The sequence below is a fragment of the Pantherophis guttatus genome, chromosome 5 (genome assembly GCF_059756535.1).
Source record: "Pantherophis guttatus breed Tessera chromosome 5, ASM5975653v1, whole genome shotgun sequence".
NCBI classification, from domain to species: Eukaryota; Metazoa; Chordata; class Lepidosauria; order Squamata; family Colubridae; genus Pantherophis; species Pantherophis guttatus.
The window spans coordinates 99,808,245-99,830,371 of NC_142067.1; the positions used below are offsets into that span (position 1 = coordinate 99,808,245).

Genomic DNA, 22,127 nt, shown 5'->3' on the forward strand with positions numbered 1-22,127 from the left:
GATTGGAAATTGTGTAAAACTTTAAAAAGGAAACATACAACAAAACATTTTAAAGGTATTATTTATAAGGGATGGTACATGCTTCAAAACCATCCCACGGTTCTACAATTGCTGGATACAAAACCATTTTAGTCCAGTGTAGAAATCCCAAATTCAGATTTCTGCAAACCTCATAGAGACCTAGGTTGTTCCCCTCTGTCTTTTATCACTTTAGTATTAGCGAAAGCTAATGCTGGTTCTCCTTGCCATTGTTTCACTTACTACGGTTCGAAAGAGTTGAACTCAGAAGGATAAATATATATTAACAACTAGTCTCAAATATTGCAAAGGTGATATGGTTTAGTCTTCTGTGATAATCGCAGAAGGAGAATATTTGTAGCATAGGGTTGAAATGAGTGGTCTTTGGTGCTCTCTGACTTTGCTTGTTTTCTTGCAAACGTTTCATTACCCAGACTAGGTAACATCATCAGTATTAGTAAGGAGTGGGATTTGTTCTCGGTTTATATTGCCTTGTCAGTGTTGGTGGGGATGGCCTTAGAAGTTCTTTGGTTGAGCTGTGTACTGTTGGCTTGTCTGGCTATTTCTTGGTTGAAGTATTGTTTACTTGATTTTTAGGGTGATGTTAATCTTGGAGTTAATCTATGAACAGCAGAAAAAGGAAACAGAGCATCTATACAACACATTCCAACAAAATGGATATCCGTGCAACTTTATCAAAAAGTACCTGACCAATCAATCCAATACAGCATAACTAACACAAATTCTAAAAAGAATAACATGCCATACACCAAGAACATCTCAGAAGCCACAACAGACTACTACAACCACATAGAATCAGAATAGCACACAAGCTAACTAAAGCCCTTCAAAACATCCCAAGCAAACCAAAAGACCCAGCAGCCCCAGAAGAAAAAAAACAGGAGTCATCTATAACATACAGTGTAATGACTGCAACAACCACTACGTGGGAGAAACAGGCAGAAGACTGGCAGAACGCATCCATGAATACCAACTAGTAATCAGAAGACATGGTTAAAACTCTTTAATTCCACGACATATGGGCAGACTTAAGTATAGTTTCAATTGGGAAACTATGACCATCCTAGACCAAGCCAAGTCCAAAAACATCAGGGAATTTCTATAAACCTGGCATTCTGACAGATTAGCCATCAATAGACAAATAGACATAAATAATATCTATAACCTCTGCAAAAAAAGATAATCAAGCCAAAGGAGGAACAAAGAGATCTAAGCACCTATCTAGCAGTAATCAGCACTCAAATGAGCATATATTAACTCCAAGATTAACATCAAACCAACAATCAAATAAACAATACCCTAGTCAAGAAACTGACAAACAAGCCAACAGTACACAACTCAACCAAAGAACCTCTAAAACCAAACCCACCAATACTGACCAGGAAATATAAACAGAGCAAACCCCACTCTTTACTAGCTAGCATTGATATGTTATCTAGTTTGGGTAATGAAATGCCTGCAAGAAAATAAGCTCAGAGAGCACCAAAGATCCCTCGATCATTGATTTGTTGAGAATTGTTGAAAATGTAGCAAACACTTGTGATGGGAACCTGCAAGGACCATTAAATAAGATGTTGAACAGTGGTTTTCTTCAACAGTTAAAAGGCCATTTCAGTCAGTCTATATTACCTGATTCCTTTATCATAGTCAGATATCATCTCTTGGGTACATTTCTTCAAAAGATCAAGGTATTGCGTGGCATCCCCAAATTTTCCTAGTTGTCAGTGAAATACTACTAGATACAAGTGTTATACAATTAAGTTTCTTCATCTGATTTTTTGTTTATGTCAAGATGCAATGAACACCCTAAACTTATCCTAAGACATTATTTATTATGTTGCACATTATAGTTATTTCACCAGTTGTACAGTGCTTCAGATTCAAAGGCAACAAAGGAATTCTTCAGGTAACACCTGTCTACCCATCTGTGGTGGGGTGGTAAATGATAACATGTCCATGCTGACATCATCACACAATATTGCAAATATGTGTATGTATTCAAGACATGAAGATGCAAGTATGTAGTGGTGATATTGGCATGATGACATCTTGTGCATGTTATAATTTCGTATCTACATTTGCCATCTTGCAAATAGATGCACAGGGATTGCATAGCTTTCCTTTGCAACTGTTGTGTGTTTTCCATGAAAAGACATGTTTGGTTTAAGTAGTTGTAGACAGGTGCTTGTACTGTACGCTTATGTGCATTTTGAAGTCCCCCTTCATCTTTAAATCACAGTGCTAGGCAACTCTTCCGTTATTGGCATATGGAAGCCAGGTGGAATATGCAATTCTTATAATGATCTTGTGAGGTAGTTAGGCTGAGAGAATGTGGTTGAATCAATGTGTAGAACTCCACAGCTTCAATATTCCAAGTGCATCACAGACTACACTGGATTCCATTTAAGATTATACAAATATTATAAATGACCCCCACCCATCCCCAACTCATGCTAAATATTTGTATGGTCATGTGAATCCATTCTGAATTGTCCCTTGATCCCAAAGCTGATTACTGAGAAACAAATCTTCATATTTGGGGGCAAGTGCTACTGATACATTTTGGAATATATTTCCCTGTAATTGAAGAAAGTTAGAAAGCGCTGTAGAAGCATTACGTAATTAAGCATGGGACAGCCAGATTTTCAATAGAATGATCAGGAAGTTGTGTGTTTTAATATGTGAATAATTGCTAGGCTTTTCCAGTATTTTTGTTCATGGAGGACATTGAACGTAATATTCAAGAGCCTAGTATGATGAACTTGATACAGGTTTGCTTATTATGATGATTTTTTCCATCTGAAGAATAAACAGTATCAAATGTTTCTGATGCATTGTCTGAGCATAGTAAAGAAAAAGCAGTAAGGCAACTGGGCATGGTGTTTCTGTAACAGTCCTCTAATTTTCCACTTTTCTGGCTCTTTCTTTACAAAATTTTATAGGCAGAAATATTGTTTGAAACTTTTCCTTATATGAGACTGAAAAACAGAACCAAAAGGAGACTTGAAAGACAAAGCATATCTAAAAATTATAAAATAAAATATATAATATTTATACTGCGTGTCCTGCTTTTCCCAAATGTTCAATTGCTTCACGTGTTTTGGTAATCTTAACAACATCCTGCAAAGATTTTCCTTTGAAAACACTCTTGGGAAGGCTATATTCTTGAAAGGTGGATTAGAATAGAACAGAAAAGAACAGAATTAAAGCCATGCTCAGTTGCCTTAGGCAAGCTGCTATCTCAGTCAGTTCCAGAAGTGTGTGTCTTACTTACAGAGCTTCAAACATAACAGCTTGCCCATGGCACTGTTGTAATTTAAATGAGAAATTAAATTTAAATGAGAAAATTTAAATGAGAAAAATAGCAAAATGCATCTTTAATATTTAGATAATGAAAAGAGAAACACTGAAAGTCTGACTTGGACTTTATAATAACATAAAGATGAGAACTGCTTATTTACATGTAGAAAATGTATCCTGTCTGCTGTGTATAGTGGGGTTCAAGTAAGTACTAGTTTTTTCTTAGATAGAATTGGCACTAGAAATTAGTTTTTTTTTCTTTAATGTACTTTTTCCTCTTTAGGCTGCATTACAATTAGTGTAATAATTTGGGATATTCTCTAATGTAATTGTTCCATCACCAGTCTATATTTTGTTAATATGGATACTTGAGTACATAATTCACTAAAAGAGAAAGCAAATAATAGCTGTTACTATAAAATTAATTGTGTTTATTGACTTCATCTCTTGCTTGAAACGTGAACACTAAGCAACAATAAGCAATGTGGAAATGTACTGCATAATATAACATGATAGTTATCAGGAAAAAAATCATTCTTTTTTCCCCAGTAGTTGGTTTGCCTGCAGAGCAAAAATATCAAATGCGTCAAAAAATTGAGAGCCCCATCAGACCTGTTCTCATATCGAGTATGAGAATAACAGTTACATTTGCAGGAAAAATGTATCTGAAACTTTAACACGTTTACTGTCCCCTTATATAGTGTTTCTCAGACTTAGCAATTTAAAAATATGTGGGCTTCAACTCCCAGAATTCCCCAACTGGTATTACAATTCCTAAATTATTATGGTTGAGAAACACTGCTCTTTTGCAAGAGCAGTGTGAATTTGCCAAGTCATCAATATAAGGCAAGTCCACCATTGATCTATTGTTTTCTACAAAAAAACAAAAACCTCAGCAAGTACAGAAATAAAATTCTACCTGCCAAGCAAGAATTTTCAGGCAGGGTTTTTAAATGGTATTTTCTTGGTGAGTGTAATCTATAATGGGGTCACAGGAATGGGTTTATGTATACGTCTGATTCACCTTCACAATGTTAGATGTTCTTCTATTCAGTTTTTGCCAGCTTCTTTTTCATGAGCTTGCTTACTTCAGAAAGAGAGGACAATGAATTTTGTTAACATTGCCTTTATGTTAGCTTTTATTAGTACTTAGCGTTTATATTGACCTTATCAAGCAATACTATTTCTAGGTTTCAAGATAAAAATATTGTAGGTATGTCTGATCTTGGCAGAGGGTACTTAAATACCATTCTTAATTATGAGTTTTGCCTTGCTCAACATCAGAATGTTTTGCTATGATAAAAGAATAAGGACTCCAACTCTGATGAGACTTGGGGAATATAAACGATCATCTTCTTTGAGGTAGCCTTATGATAGTTGAGAACAAAAGGAATTTTTTGGGGAAAAAGTCTAAATAGCCATTCTAATATTCAATTTGTTAACCTTACTCATCAGGCAATCACCATGTAGAAGTAAAAAATAAAATGTTGGGATAGCTCTATGTGTGCAGACATAATGGTATGTGAGAACAACACTGGGAAACAAGGGGAACAGATGCTACCTAAAGAACAATCAAGATTGGGCGGGGAGATCATGCATCTGAATAATGGTCAGAGAAAGAAACATAGAAAGGATTCACCCTAACATATCAAGCAGTGAGAGGTGTGTACTTTCAGACTTGCAAGACTCTGTTAATATACATCGACAATAAAGTAGAATTAGCTCATTTTGTTGTGTTTCCTGTCTGGTCTACTTGGGAGGTTGTCAGCAATATTGCTCTTGTGTTCTAGATTATGGCTTTCCTTCCCTTTAGAAAAACACAGAAAACATTAGAATGAATAGTTGCATATGGAACGTTTTCTTCTTAGTACATGTTACTTGTGTACCTTGCCACATGCAGTCAGGAGTCCATTGGTTCCCAAATAGCATGACCAAATACATGGTTAGAGATGTGACATTTTTGTCATTATTAGAATAATTTATGTGAACAATTGAATAAAAATATTTATTGTGGCTTTTAGGACAGAGAAAATCATGACTGCATTTTCAGGCATACTAAAAGTGCTTTTTTCCAAAAGGCAACTGGATTTCGTTTTTTCCTTGAAGACGTTTTACTTTCTTATCCAAGAAGCTTCTTCCGCTCTGAAGAAGACATTTTCGGGCATCATTATTGATAAAGAATTTCCTAAGCAATTTTACCTCAGCTTTTGTCTTTCTTTTTCTGTCTGCCATGCCTATCAGCCCAATCTTTATTATGGTCATAGATCAGCATAGGGAGGGTGGAATATAAACAGTTGATCATTTTAAAAGCTTAAAAATATATATAAAATTCCTTACAGTTTTATTGTTTGGTATATAGGATATGTAAGAATTAGCTAGTTCGTTTAAGAAAGATCATGGTGCACTAATATATTTTGTGCATTAACCTGTTTTAGCATATGTTTGTAAATGATTTGTTCAGATCTGTGTTACCATATATTTATGCATGCTGTACATGCAGTAATGAGTGAGAAAAGGGTCCTTTTAGGTATTTATGTAGGAACTTGGGAATCACTGGATTTATATATGTGTGTGTGTGTGTGTGTGTGTGTGTGTGTGTGTGTGTGTGTGTGTATGTGTATGTATATGTATATATACGTATATGTGTATTCATATTTAGTGGGCTAATCTGCACCTCTGTGAAATATACACACTTTTTGCAAAAAGAGTCACTGAGTGTCCTGTGTTAAGTCTCATTCTCTTTTGTTTATTGAGTATAACATTTAATTGGCATGTACGTATGTATAGAGTTCATGCTGAACCCCTATACAAACAATATGTATCATAGTTTCAGGGTGTTCTGGGAAGGTAGCAACTGCAAGTGTGTTGATGTTTTTCTCTTGCCTAAAATTAACAATTGTAGTCTCAGGACTTTTTTTTTTTTGGAGGGGGAAAAAAAACAATCGGAGAACAGTTTCTCAGAAAGCTGATTTCAAAGTTAGAATGAGGAAGGTAAATTGAGAAATACTTTCCATTCTTTAAAAAGAAAAAAAAAACCACAATGATCTCCAGAACAAAACTTCCTTTGCTTTAGTGAGTTATACCTTTTCTGTAACTGGGCATATGGCCTAGAAAATAACATTATACAATGATGCAATTCCACCAATGTTATTCCTCCTTATAAAAAAGAATATAATGCCTTCTCAGGGTTAGTTTGAAGAGTAATACCAATCTCATTGTTCTGAACAATATGAGTCAAGGATAAACATTTTACGAGGTTTGTTTTCTGGCCTAGATTTACCAGACCAATGTTCTCCTAACCCGTGTCACAGAGATGGTACTATAAAATGTGAAGATCTGAAAGGTGGATACCTTTGCCACTGTAAGAGAGGTTGGGAAGGCAAGACATGTGATAAAGGTAAGCCTAGATCTGAGCTGCTGGTATGGATAGTTCTCAATTTACAACCACAATTGAATCTAAAATTTATGTTGCTAAGGGAGACAGTTGTTAAGTGAGTTTTGCCCCATTTTACGACCTTTGTTACCATAGTTGTTAAGTGAATCACTGCAGTTGTTAAGTTAGCAACACGGTTGTTAAGTGAATCTGGCTTCCCCATTGACTTTGCATGTCAGAAGGTTTCAAATGGCGATCACATGAACTCGGGACATTGCAACCATCATAAATGTGAGTCAGTTGCCAAGCATCTGAATTTTGATCACATGATTTGGGGATGCTGCAACAATCATAAGTGGGAAAAACAGTCATAAGTCACTTTTTTCAATGCCATTATAACTTTGAATGGTCACTAAACAAACTTGTAAATTGAGGACTACCTTTACTCTTATAATTTTGACTTTTGGATGAAGAAAAATATAGTTTATTTACAGAATATGGATTTCTTTTACATAAAAGTTTCAATTTTTGGAATCTCCAGATGGAGATTAAGAGAGTAATTCTAGGAAATCTTGCTGCTGATGACAAGAGAGACTGTAATTAGCAAATAGCTCAATGGGCCCATTAAAATAGAATAACCGAAGACTTGATTGAAAGAGATTCTGCATAGATTATTGCTCTGGTCAGCCTAAAAACTTAACCTAGTATAGGAAGACGCTTGTGAATAACTGCGTAAATAAATAAATTTATACATTGTAAACTGAAAATCAAACCAGAAATGATAAAATCTTGAATATACAACATGTGGATTTTAATGAAATGATACATATAAAGAGATCAATGTCTTGTTTCACATTCTTCTGTTGGAGTTTGTTTGGAAACTGAAACAATCTTTTTCCATTTCTAGATATTAATGAATGTGCAGATCACAATGGCGGATGTAAACAGATCTGTTATAACAAGCCAGGCAGCTATCACTGCTCATGTTACATTGGCTATGCTCTTATGAGTGACAATAAATCATGCAAAGGTAAGCTATGAAATAGACAAGAATAATATGAAATCCACCTTTGGCATTATATGAACTTACCCTGTTTTGAATCTAATCTAATCTCATCAGCTGCAGTTCTTTTTTCCTGCTTCCTCTTTCTTCTTTTTGGTGTTCATGCCAACCCCTAGTTTGCCAGTTCAAACACTTTGGCAAGTTATGATTGCTGGATCTTTTGACATGTTCTATCAACAACACTTTACGAGAAGGTTACTGCACCAATTCTATAAGAGTGAGTGAAAGCTACATACCGCTGCTGAGAATCTATTGTTCCATTATTATATAAAAGGGTAGATATCTTGATGAAAGACAAAAAATGGCATTTCGAGGATTAAAATGTTTATTGTGGATATGTTCTAAGTGAATTTATGAGCCAGCAATAAATTATTCAATCCAGATAAAATTTATAAACCACATTAACCCTGAGCTACTTGCTATCTTTATTAGCATAAATAATTCTGAAGGCTAAACTGAGCAGTTGCTATTGCTTCTGACTTTCTCACAACTGCGGTTTAAGATTTCAATAGGAACAGCCAGGAATGCATGCCTAAGCATGTCTGCAGTCATACCACAGAACGATCCAACCCCATAGCAAAAGAGTGATTCACAAAGGATTGGCATATTATGCCAAAATGCTCCAGCCAACTGGCTCCTTCTGGAGCTAAAAAGCAATATTTGGCAAAGTAGAATATAGTTTTTCTTAGTTTTCTTATATTGCATTGTATTAGAGAATGACCTAGGATATACAAGAAGTGTGCAGTCACCTGAGAGAAAAATAATCTCTAGAGAGTTTACTCATCTCAGAAATGTTCTGATGACAAGTGGCCAATAACAATGGATATGTTTTTTGTAATTTAAATTATAGTGCTTCAGCCTGTTGAACAGAATGTTAATGTTCTGCACACTGGAAGTCAGTAAAGAATAAAATGACAATAATGTTGCCTGGACAGACATTGTGGAGGGGAGAGAGAGAAGGTTAAAGGAAGAAAAGAGCTGTACAGTAGCGGCAAACACTTCCTAACTGGAGCTGTTGCTGAGAAACCACATTCTACAAAGGCTGAGATATCTGCTTGAGGCACCATTTTGTTTTGGGGCATCATTCCAGCTTTTGGAACTTGAAGTATTTGCAAGACACTACGTGACAATTTTGGGGGGGTTTCACATTTTCTTTTGATCATACCTCATAAGGGCTATTTTATAGCAAGTTAAGCAGAGTTGGCTGGATAGTTCCAGGAAGGATTGCAACTTTGCATTATGGATGGTGTCTACCTTTGGTTCCATGTAATCTTCAGTAGTGTCACCTAGTGATAAATATCCCCCTGTGAGACAATTTATTGTGATGTTTCTCAACTTGGCGGCTTTAAGATGTGTGGACTTCAACTCCCAGAATTCCTTAGCCAGTAATTTTATTTATTTTTATCCCACCTTTATTATTTTTACAAATAACTCAAGGTGGCAAACACACATTTCTCCTCCTATTTTCCCCACAACAACAACCTTGTGAGGTGGGTTGAGTGAGAGAGTGACTGGCTCAAAGTCACCTAGCTGGTTTTCATGTCTAAGTCAGGACTAGAACTCCCGGTCTCCTGCTTTCTAGCCTGGTTCCTTAATGACTAGAACAAATTAGCTCTCAGTAATGTTGAAGTCCATACATCTTAAAGTTGCCAAACACTGGGTTGTTGAATGAGTAATGACTCAACTGTAGACATTCCTGGAAGATACTGATTATCTACATCAGGGATGTCAAACTCGCAGGCCGGATGCATCACGTGCTGGGCCCGCCCCCACCCAGTTTAGCGAAGGGGAAAAAAGTCCCGATATGTCACGTGACGCCGCCATGACGACTTGAGTTTGATAACCCTGATCTACATCTATTTTAATTTTGTTTTACAATGAGAAGCAGCTTGCCAACATTTTAAAAATAAAACAAAGGAATAGCAATTTCTCATAATGTCAGCAAGGGTAATTGCAATTCCAATACATCTGGAAAATGCCTAGATGGGGAGGGAGCTGTAAACATATTTTATAACTTATTTGTGGAAAAGCAGCTGACAAAGGAGATTTAAATGGGCAAACAGAGTAGAGAAAGAGTTAGGCATTAAGGTTGTGCAGCACTTTGGAAATAGTTTAGAAAATGTTCCTCACAACATGTGGGGCATGAACATTCTAGTATCTGTCTGTAGCTCATGAAAGTAGCCAAGTCCTTTACTGGAATCATGCATAAAATTTGCAGACAGATGCTATGGTTGCATCCCCATTCCTTAAATTACCTTTTATTAATTCTGAAGTCTGGGTCCTCGTTTTACCAATGTCGGAAGGATGGAAGTTGAGTCAACTTTGAGCTGATCAGGATAAAATTCCTGGCAGTGGGAAGAATTAGCCTGCAATGCAGCATTCTAGCCACTGCGCCACCATGGCTCAGTGTATGCTAAAACAAGAAAAATAGAGTGAAGAATGAAAAATTGTGAAAGGAATATGTTCCTGAATGCAAAACTGAATGATGAGTATAAAAAGAAGTATAAGGTATAGGTAGTATTTGACTTATGACCACTATTGAGGCCAAAATTTTCATTGCTAAGCAAGGCAGTTGTTAACTGAGTTTTGCCCCACTTTACAACTTTTTTGCCACAGTTGTTAAGTAAATCCTGCAGTCGCTAAACTAATCTGACTTCCCCTAGCTTTCTTGTTGTAAACTGGCTGGGAAGGTTATAAATAGTGGTCACATGACCATAGGACAGTGCAACTGTCATAAAATATTCAAGCACCTGAATTTTAATCACATGACCATGGGAATGCTGCAAGGGTCATAAATGTGAAAACTGGTCATAAGTCACTTTTTTTCAATGCCATTGCAACTTTGAACAGTCACTAAAGGATTAGTTATAAGTCATGGACTACCTGTATGAGGATGTAGTTTCTCATAGAGTGAGAATGAATGAAAATCAGAATTCCTCAACCAATAGATGAGAGCAGAGTGAACGAACAGTTCAAAAGGAAGGTGAAGGCAGAGAAAGTCATGGTAAGATAAAGTTGATGACATCCTCAGAACCTAATTTAAGAAAACAAACGGCAGCATATGAAGCAGAGGAAGAATCTGTCAGAAGCAAAGAGAATATGAAATGATGTTGGTATAAACTAGTGTCGGTTATATTTCTTCTCTTTTTCTTCTCTGATGCCTTTAATTTCTTTTGGTTTACTCCTTTTCTATGCTGTGCATAACATTGCTTAACCTAAAAGAGAATGGCATGGTGGGTATGTATGGATGCAGCTATATACTATTCTGCATGAAATTTGCTATGTACAGACTAGTTGTTGAAAAATGGGTGGTGCCACATGCTACTATCTACACCGCAAGATTTGACTGTGTATCCTCCATTCATTACATTAGACGCCTCATTTTCATAATGCAGAAACAAATTCAAATGTGCATGTAAACATGATCTATACAGCATGTTCCATTAAGGCAGGGGTGTCAAACTCGATTTCATTGAGGGTCGCATCAGGGTTGTGTTTGACCTTGGGGACTGGGGTGGGCATGGCCAGGGTGGGCGTGGCCAGCTTAAGATCACTCGTGTTGGGGGCGCCTGTGGTGGCCTGAGCGCCCTGCCAGCGAAAAAGGGATTCCTGGGCTCTGTTTTCAGCCGTGACTGCCTCCTGCAACCTTCTGCCAGTGAAAACAGAGCTCAGGGAATGGCCACGTGTGCCCCCCCGGCCCTGTTTTCACTGGCAGAGGCACTGCGGGCTGGTCCTTCGCTGTTTCCAGGGCAGCCCCGCGGGTCAGATCTAAGCACCCCACAGGCCAGATCTGGCCCCCAGGCCTTGAGTTTTACACCCCTGCATTAAGGGAACTATGGACAAAACCCTCATTGTTGACTGAGAGAAGCTTTTCCCAGCCAAACAGCTTCGTAATTTCCTATCCTGTGATCCTTTTTGTCTCAAAACCCTGACCCTCTTCTAACATTGCTATCACACTTTTTCCTGTGATTCTCCTCCTCTCTGTTCCCATCTCCAGAGTTTTCTCCATTTTTAATAATTTTACAGCATTTACCCAGAAGTGCTGTATGTTTTGCAGAATAGCAATCTTTTTTTTTTATGGGGAGGCTGAAGTCATTTCCTAATTCCATCATGCAGTTATAACAATAGAAAGAGAATGAGTTAGGTCTGTGAAACATTGTTGATACTCTGATTATTATTGTTGATTATGTTTACTTTTTGCTCTTTTCCAGATATTGATGAATGTGCTGCAACAGCAGGGATCTGTGGAGAAGCTCAATGTAAAAATGTAATAAGCTCTTACACATGTGTTTGTGATATTGGTTACACTTACGATGAGGCCACAAAGACCTGCAAAGGTTAGTAGGTAGAATTAAATATCATCATGAGAATTCTTACCCTTGATGTATGCTGTTGCCTTCTCACTTTGCTTTAAATTTCCTATATACCTCTAGATGGCAAGTGGGTATTGAAAAATAAGCAGATGTATTGAATCAGACTTGATGCTTTGAATGAAGACTGTATCAAGCATTACGATAATATTTTTAGAAGAATAATTTTTAAAAGGTACAATAAATGTATTGTCTAGCATTGATGATGTTACCTAGTTTGGGTAATGTATTGTGTACAAGAAAACAACCAAGCTCAGAGAGCATCAATGGGATCCCTCAATTCAATCCTGAACTACAAATATTCTTTTTTAAATGTATTGTCATCCAATTTATTTTAAAAAATCATTTGATGATTAGAAAATTCAATGCAGGTTTATACTCAAATTTTTGGAAATCACTATTTTCTTTATTTGCTTTTGGATGTCAGCATTGAGAGAGCCCACCTTTCTCAAACGAAAGCATTCTTAGGTAGAAAATGGACTGCTCTGGTTAATGATTATTTTACTTAATCTGCTACCACTTTAGCTTTTCTGATATTGTAGTTCAGCAATTTTAACTGAAGAGTTAAACTGTTTTAATAGAGCACAGAATAAAAATGGGAGAAACTTGATTGATTAGACAGCATCCCTATAGCAAGGGTGAAATCCAAGAGGTTCTAACAGGTTCTGGAGAACCAGTAGCGGAAATTTTGAGGTGTTCAGAGAACCAGCAAATACCGCCTCTGGCTGGCCCCAGAGTGGGGTGGGAATGGAGATTTTGCAATATCCTTCCCCCAGGAGGGGAGGGAATGGAGATTTTGCAATATCCTTCCCCTGCCACGCCTACCAAGCCACACCCACGGAACCAGTAGGGAAAATTTTTGGATTTCACCCCTGCCCTATAGGATTCCTGAACAGTTGAAAGGTCTGTTAAAAATTGAATAGATAAGATGCTCATCTGTAAGTGACTGGTGTTCTCCAATCATATTAATGCCAACATCAAATGGGGGAAAACCAGTGTTGCATAGACTTCCAGCAAATAAACTGAGTGGCAAAATTTGATGGGTATCTAATGCCCAGAGTTGATGACTTCTCAGATGGCCTAGGTAGAGCCAGGTATTTTTCACCTTCGGACTTAACTAAAGGATATTGGCAAATTCCACTGGAACACTATTCAAATGAGAAAATAGCATTTGCTACTCCACAAGTTCTCTTTCAATTAAGAGAATGTCACTTAATCTACATAGGGCACCCATTACTTTCCAGTGTCTAGCAAACAAGATTTTATGAGGTCAAGGGAAAGGATATGCTGCTTATCTAGGTGATATCTTCATATATAGTACTGTGCAAAACTTTTGGGCAGTTGTGCAAAAATGCTGTAAATTAAGAATGCTTTCAGAAATAGAAGTGCTAATAGTTTGGGATGGTCACATCAAATATTGATTTGATTTGGATTTCTCTTCTTTCATTTACTTTCCATTTTGTTAATTGATAAAAACAAACTATTCAAATTTCTCTTTCTGAAAGCATTCTTAATTTACACCATTTTTGCACAACTGCCGAACACTGTTGCACACTACTGTATATCAAGACCTGGGAAGAACATCTCCAACATTTAAGGTTAGTAATTGATAATTTAGGAAAACCTGGCCTAACCTGGCCTATTCCAGAGAAGTGCCATCTGGGATATCAGGAAACCTGATATAACGGTTTCATGGTTGGAAAGGAAGAAGTAAAACCAGAATATAGAAAGTTTGAAACCCTGAAACAAGCAGAAGCCCCTAAAACAAAGAAAAGTTTGATCTGGCAGCATGTTATCAAAGGTTCATACCTCATTTTTCTACTGTAACTCAACCCTTCACAGACCTAACAAGAAACCAATGCTCAAAGATAAAGTTTCTAAAGAACACCGGGAAGTATTTGGAAAAATAAAAGACACATTGTGTGAGAAACCAGAAACCAGGACAGAATTTTCCCCAACCCTCTTTGTTCTAGAAATAGACATAACTAACATAGGCTTAGGCGCCATGCCACCCAAAATTTTGAAGCAATGGACCACTCTTTGGTCTACCTCTCCAAGAATCCCCTCCCCTCAAAATCAAAAAATATAACACCATTGAAAAAGAAGCCTATGCACTAAAATGGGCAATCAATGCTCTGCATACCTATTTGTGGGGTCAGGAATTCACCATTATAACTGACCACACTTGCCTGGCTGCAACAAATGAGACATGCCAATTCATGGTTAAACTGATGGTATCTTACATTACAACTTTACTGCTTCAATATCATACATTGAGCAGGACAGCAAAATGTCACCATGACTTCCTATTGTGGTATAAGAAAAACACAGAAATGGCATTATCTTCATGAAAATTAAAAAAATATATCAAAGGTATTGATTATTTTTGGTAAATTTAGGGGTGAGATGGGGTAGGGAGAAAAGCTGCCCAGAAATGGAACACAATGCCGAACTAAGTTTTCTAGAAAGAATAACATGTTGTATTTTTCTTTATGGTTGCTATAACTGTTTTAAAATACATTTAAAGCAAACACAAGAACTTAATTTTCTGCTTTTCTTTTTATTGGTGTTTTATAGATGTGGATGAATGTGAGCAGAACTTCTGTGAGCAAACGTGTGTTAATTCACAAGGAAGTTATACTTGTCACTGCAACGGAAAAGGCGGAGTTAAACTCTCCAGTGATATGAATACTTGTGAGGTAATATTTTAATACTTCTGTTCTGTAGGCAGAAACACACAAATGGAGCCTCATGCTTATGAGATAGCAGTGTACAAAGTGAAAAGTTTAACTCATTTCCTTCACTTGAGTCTGGAGAAGAATATATTATAACACTATGTTTATATAATAATACAAATTATAATACAAAACGGAGCGTTGCCTATCATGAATAGGGAAGATGCATACTTAAAACTTTGGTTCCCAGTTCCATTCATACAGCATGTGTTGCTTGTTTTCTTGCCAAATGAAATTTCAGATAAAAACTTATGGGTTGCCTTTGATTTACAACTGGTTGTTTAATTGCTGTACAAAGATACGACAGATTTTAAAAAGATGTTTTATTGCCTGTAAAGCAATTCTAGTTGTTGTAAAAGGTTGCTTTACCCCCCCATTCCCCCGTCACATGATTACATTGGCAACCAGCTCATATTTATGGTTGATTGCCAAGTATCCCATGATTATATAGAGAGGGGAAATCCTTCAGTGGGCTTCAAGAACAGATCTCAGATCCTGAAGATTCACTAGCTTCCTAACACTAGAAAGCTAGTGAACGCCAGCATTCTGAAGGCTAGAAAGTTTTCTGGGAAGGCTAGTGAATATGATTGCTCTCACATTTGTTCAGGAGGCCCTTTTTTCAAATTGTGCAGTTTGGAGAAGGAGTCTTCCAATGATGAAGAGAATGGGGCCCACTTGCAGGATGGTGCAAGGTGGTTAATAGGTGGTTCATATAAACTCGGCGTGCCTACAGCTGCAGAAAAAGGCAATTTAATGACCCACACAATCAGTTAATGGCAACTGGGAGAACTAGAATTGCAGTCATTCAGTGAAACGGTGACAAAGTGTCTCATTTGAATCTCTGCTCAATGGTTAAGATTCCAATTTCAATTGTGGTTGTAAGTCCAGAATTACCTACACAAAGTTGCTCTCCGTCATGAGATTTGTTTTTTGCCCATTGTACTAGTGTTTTCGTATTAACAATAGCTCTTTGGGTCTTTTCTGCCTGACACTATTCAACCTTTTTCACCAGAGATCCATTAAATGGGTGTCAACCCTGACAATGGGCTTATTTTATGGTCTTCTACATCAGAAAGATGTGTTATATGAATAACAAAATAATAATATACAGGTAGTCCTTGGTTTACAAACACTAGTTCAGCAACTATTCAAACTTGCAACAGTGCTGAATGAGTAGTACTTACTTCTGCCATTGCAGTGACTCATAGTTACATGGTTGCCATTTGTGACTTTTTCCCCCAAATGTGCCACAAAGAATTAATGGGGAAGCAAGCAGGTGGTTGCAAATGGTGATCATGTGACATTCTTGCTTAATAACCCATAATGATTTCACTTGGCAACCAGGACTGCCAGAATTGCCATCACTAAGTGGTGTGATCACATGACATCTAAGTAGGGAAAAGATGGCTCCTATGGAGGCGTTCACAGGATGTTTTGGACACATCAGTCATAGCCAGATGGAGCTGGATGCCCTGATTTACTATATCTGTTTTTCAGGACACTACAAAATCACTGAATGCTCTAAATATAATTCTTACATACACACACAAACACAAACATCTTTGTAATTGTTGACCTCAATCTGAGCAGAGTGTTTTGAAAAAACTTTTTTTCCCCTCCCCCAGGATATTTTGCCTTGTGTACCATTTGCTACTGCAAAAAGCATTAAATCTCTCTATCTTGGAAGAATTTTTAGTGCAACACCTGTCATCAAAGCAGCTTTTAAAAGGACACAACCCACAAGGTGAGAATTGCTTTTTAAAAGCAATTTAAATAATAATTATTTTCCCTCTTAAAGGCAATTGATTTACCTTTCTTTGCAATTAAGTTGTGTCATCCTGGGCTGGAATTCTAAGACTTACTAAGGACCAATTGCCTAATGATGTTAAGATCTGAATAACAATTACAATTGTGTTCTTATTTTATGTCACTGGAGTCCTTACAGGAGTTCTTAAATAGGCCAAGATGGGTAGTCTTTGGGCTGTAGACCATTTGTGGTATTAGATTTCTCCAGAGTATCTGGGATTCAAATTTGGGGACTTGGGATTTTAAGGGCTATAGTAGGTCTTAGGTCTTCCTGCATGTCTTGAACTCCTCCCAGATAAGGAGCTTTCCATTTTAAGGCAGGGGTTGAAGGGTTAAAATACTGATTCTGTCTCTTATGTATGGGTATTAACTTTGCTAGTTGATGGCATAAAACATTATACTTTGAACATTAACTTTGACCTTTGTAGGTTCTAGGTACTTCTTTCCATCTTTTCTTTTGTGTATATCAGAATCTAACTATATGAAACTAACAAATACCAGAAGACCTCTTTACAAACTCTTTCTGTATGCAACACACATGACAGAGAAGGGGGAAAAGTACAGTGCATCTGTCTTGGTCTGATATTGTGCACACCATTACCTATATCAGTGGCTTGCAATCCACCGAGTAAAGTTCTTATGAGAGGGATGTGAATAGGTTACAGTGGTGGGTTGTTCCCAGTTCTGTCCGGTTCTTTAGAACCGGTAGTAAAAGCGGTGGGAGGCTCCGCCCACCCACCCAGACGTCATAATTGATGAACTGCGCATGCGGAGAAGCTTCTGCACATGTGCAGAAATGCTCGCATGGGCACGTGCTCCTGTTGTGAACCGATAGTAAAGATAAGTAGAACCCACCCCTGGTAGGTTACCACATGACTGGAAACCTTACAGTGCATGGTCAGCAATATTTGTGCAAGCTCCCTTTTTGAAGGTTTCCTACAGCAAAAAGTCATTGAAGAAATGTGAGCAGAGGTGTGACTGTTTTGGTGGCAGAAGCATCAGGGCAGCTTGCTCATGTGGTTATAGTTCTTGAAAAAAAATTAACACATTTGCAGCAATGATAGTACAGTGTGGTGTAGAAGAATTGTTTGCAGAATCAGGAGAGGTTGGGAACTCTCTCTCCGTTTTCAACTCTCTCTCTTGCCTACCAGGCCAACAACTTTCCCAAGAACATGCAACAAGTGTGTTGTTCATTTTCTTGTTTCTTGTTTTCTTATTTCTTAAAATGACATCACAAGTACATTCGTTTAGCGGTCAGTGAATTCTAAGGTTGGGATCATCTAGAATGCAGTTATTGGGGAAGGTATGGTTGTTGATTGAAGTTTCCCATAATATCCTGCCAAGAGTATCATCCTTAAAATATATCAATTTACATATGGAAATAATTGATGCACAGAAAGATATCTAATGAAAGGTAGTCCTTGACTTACAGCCACAACTGAGCCCAAAAGTTCTGTTGCTAATAAAGACAGTTGTTAAGTGAGGTTTGCCCTATTTTACGATCTTTGTTGCCAGAGTTGTTAAATGAATCACTTCAATTGTTCAGTTAGTAATATGATTGTCAAGTGAATCTGGTTTTCCCATTGACTTTGGTAGCCAGAAGACCACAAAAGATGAACATAGGAGCCCAGGACGCTGCAATTGTCATAAATATGAACCAGTAGCCAAGCATTCAAATTTTGATTACATGACCATGGGATTAACAATTGTCATTGTGGCTGCCCCAGTTCTCTGGAACGAGTTACCTCCTGAGGTCCGGACCATCCCCACCCTATTGGCCTTCCTAAAAGTGGTGAAGACCTGGCGTTTCTGGCAGGCCTGGGGCCGTTGATTTCGCCCTTGCGATCTGGCGAGATCCGGCCATGAATGGTGTGAATGAGTTTTAATGTTTTTAATGTTTTTAATTTTAAAATATTTTTTATAATGATTTTAAATGCATTGTGAGCCGCCCTGAGTCTTCGGAGAGGGGCGGCATACAAATTGAATTAATAAATAATAATACATTAATAATAAATAAGTTTAAAAAATGGTCACAAGTCACTTTTTTCAGTGCCATTGTAACTTCACAAAGTCACTATAAAATGGCTGTCAGTGGAGGACTACCTGTATATAAACTATGGAGATGAAGAAAATGACCAAATATATGGTACATTACTGTAGGAGAAGGAATAGCAAACCCTGCGGTGGGGTGAAAAGAGGGATCAGCCTAGAATCATTACATGGCCACAGATGGAACTAAGTCCAACCTCCCTGGACTTCCATTGACCCTTATCTAAGCAGGTGCTGACCTTAGTTGAGAAGAAGCATAGCAACAAATCACTTAAATTCGAACATATGTGGACATGTTTTTTTGTGCCTGATAATCACAATGCCAACCCTGATCTTTTGTAGTAGGTGATTTTGAATGTAAATGCCCAATGTATGGGGCTTGCCTGATGATGTCATGTTTTATCATCCCCCAATGATTCTATGGCTGATAGGGTTTTTTTTTTTTTAATTAGATGGAGATAGTCTGAAAGCTTAAGTGTCTGGAAAATAGACTCTATTCCCTCCATAACTCTTTTTTTTCTTCCTTATTCTTATGTGTCCAGATTTACAGCTGAATTTGATTTTAGAACCTTCGATCCTGAAGGCATCCTTTTTTTTGCTGGAGGCCATAAAGACAAAACCTGGATAGTCTTGGCTTTGCGCAATGGACGGTTGGAGCTGCAACTCAAGTACAATGGAATTGGCCGGGTGACCAGCACTGGTCCAGTCATCAACCATGGCATGTGGCAGACAGTGGGTATAGTACAGGCTTCTATTTTCATGCCTTTAAGTCTCTCTTGCTAGACAAGGTCCATTGGTTTTAGTTGGGTGGTAAACTTTATGCTGTATTGCTGGACTTTTGACTGCTTTTATTACTATGCTAGATTTTTTTTAAAAATCTGGCTGGTTGGAACTTTTATCCTATTGGCAATTTTATTTGTGATTTTAAACTGTACATCTGTGTAAATATTTTTAAATAAATAATACGATGACCTGTACATTGCCCATAGTAAAAAATTAGAATTATTTATATTTAATACAATAAAATGTTAGTTTTTAATGTTTAAATATATAACATTCTATATTTCTGCAAGTTTGTGACATCAGCTAACTTTTGTCTCTGCAGCTGTCTTTAGAACTGCAGGTAAATATTGAGGCAGGGTAGAGAAATGTAAACATTGGCAAGTACCAATCTCATTGTACTGCAGTAAATCCTTTTTAGCCAAATAATCAATTTACTTGCAAGAGGGTATATATACTTTCCTTCATAAAATAAATAGCTGTGATACTGTTATCAAAGATACCATACCAAAGTCAAAACATATGAATAATTGTAAGAGTTAAAATCCAGTTTAACTCTTCGTATGTGGAAGAGCAGGAAAAGTGTAGGTTGATTTGCAATACATAATTTCCAACTAAGATGATTAAGAGTCTTGTAGTCTTGCTATTGTAGATACAGCTGGAAGTTACTGATTATGCAACTGGAATTTGAGGCTGAGATTGCTTTTCTTGGCTTGATGGATGACTTACCAGTATATCAGGGATCCAGGAATGCACCCACCTAGTTCTCTTAGGTTCCCTGGAAGCTTTTAATTCCCTTTAGGATTGGGTCTTGAATTTAATAGTAATTGTGTTTGCTCTTGCCAGGACATATTCAGAAAGTGCCTACATGCTTATGGTGACATGTATCATGGGTTTTAATTGTAATCTAACATAAAACATTTTATTCCCTTGTCTGTGTTTGAGCCTGATAATGGGCTGGATGTGAGTGGATAAACTGAAATTAGATTCATACAAAATGAATTGATAGGCATTCAGATTCACCCTCTTGTAGATAAAATTGTAGAGTGGTTTGGATAGTTGTCCAAAAGAGCTGGTGTGGAAAAACTGAAAGCTTCTTGATCTCCAGCTGTTTGTGGAATTTCAGATGATAAGGAATCTGTCAATATATGCAAAATCATGGATAACAAGAGCTACTTGTACATATTTCAAAGTTAATTTATTTCCATCTGTGTATGAACTATTCTGTCTTGTATATCTTATACATTTCTCTCAAACAGATAAATTCAAATACGCAGTCTTAACCTCCCATCCACAACAGCTGTACAACAGCTTCTTCTTATCAGCCATTTTCCTAGTTTTCAGATAATTATTTGGGGGAAGATGTGGCTTGGGATAAATCTGGTAAATAAATAGTCAATTTATAGTCAAATGTTAAGTCCCAACAGTATGATTGGAACATGAGAGAAAACTGCATACTGATCATGTTTTGTCTTGTTATTGTTAGCAAATATATGTATATAAAATATTATGAGACTTTCAATTTTAATGTGTCACTTGAAATGTTTCATAGGACCTGCTTTGTTGAGATAAATCAGCTTACCCCTTTTTCCTAGCTTCACTTCTGAAGTTACAATGTTGTCCTACCGAATGAAAAAAATAAAGCTATTTGGCTGTATGTATTTCTAAAGATACGGCTAATTCATAGCCACCATATGACTTGAAAATGGCTCATTGAATAATATTTTTATATGGAATATGATGTGCTTTTTCATATTTCTCTCCTGATCCCTTTGTGATTTTTTTCTGTCAGATATCAGTTGATGAATTGGAAAGAAGTTTAGTTATAAAAGTCAATAAGGATGCAGTTATGAGGATAGCTGTCTCAGGTGATTTGTTTACTCAAGACAGAGGACTTTATCAACTAAATTTGACAGTTGGAGGAGTTCCTTTCAAGATCCATCATCTTATCCATCCTGTAAGTAGGACTGTTCATTGCATGCATTTTATAATCTATGGTAGAGTTGAACAACTGATGGAACAAGGGATAGAGAGACATCTTGGATTCAAATAAGATAAAATAATAATAATAATAAAGTAAGATAAAATATTGTCCATGAGGAAAAAATATAATACTTTTTTTTTTAAAAAAAACTCATATGACCATAAGAATTTTGACCATAAGAATAAATTTGTGCAGTAGAACACATATTCAGAAGATATGTCAAGCAAGCAAAATTGCTCTCAACATTATAGAAATTGGCTTTTCTGCTGTTCTGATTTTTTTCTTTGTTTTGTATTGTTCACTTATCTATTTTTAGCTGGGAGCTCTAGGGAGGATAGTAAGTCAACATACCTTATGAGCAAGTCTATTTACTCCTCTGCATTCTTTAAGGTTTTTTTCTTTATGCTTTCCTGCTGATAGTGTTTTGCAACTTTTATCCCAGCAGACTTTGTAAAGGTTCAGTGACCTAATTTGCTGACTGTAGGGAATCTAACATTTTATCTTGCTGTGTTATATTTTCTTGAGAAAATTCTGACTGAAAATTATTTATGATTCATTTCATTTCCATATGTACTCCCTCTGGAAGAATGCAGCATGGTCTATACAAATCTAATCAAAACAATAAACT

General features: G+C 36.9%; 1 protein-coding gene across 1 annotated transcript in view; it reads left to right on the forward strand.

The window, feature by feature from the left end:
• The window catches only part of GAS6 (growth arrest specific 6), a 43,764-nt gene that overhangs the window by 11,342 nt on the left and 10,295 nt on the right, over window positions 1-22,127 (forward strand). Inside the window, exons 5-11 of the mRNA XM_034419248.3 lie at window positions 6,614-6,736; window positions 7,620-7,742; window positions 11,987-12,112; window positions 14,723-14,844; window positions 16,506-16,624; window positions 19,278-19,467; window positions 21,308-21,472. Of these exons, the coding sequence (XP_034275139.2) occupies window positions 6,614-6,736; window positions 7,620-7,742; window positions 11,987-12,112; window positions 14,723-14,844; window positions 16,506-16,624; window positions 19,278-19,467; window positions 21,308-21,472 (968 nt within the window). The remainder of the gene's footprint in view (window positions 1-6,613; window positions 6,737-7,619; window positions 7,743-11,986; window positions 12,113-14,722; window positions 14,845-16,505; window positions 16,625-19,277; window positions 19,468-21,307; window positions 21,473-22,127) is intronic.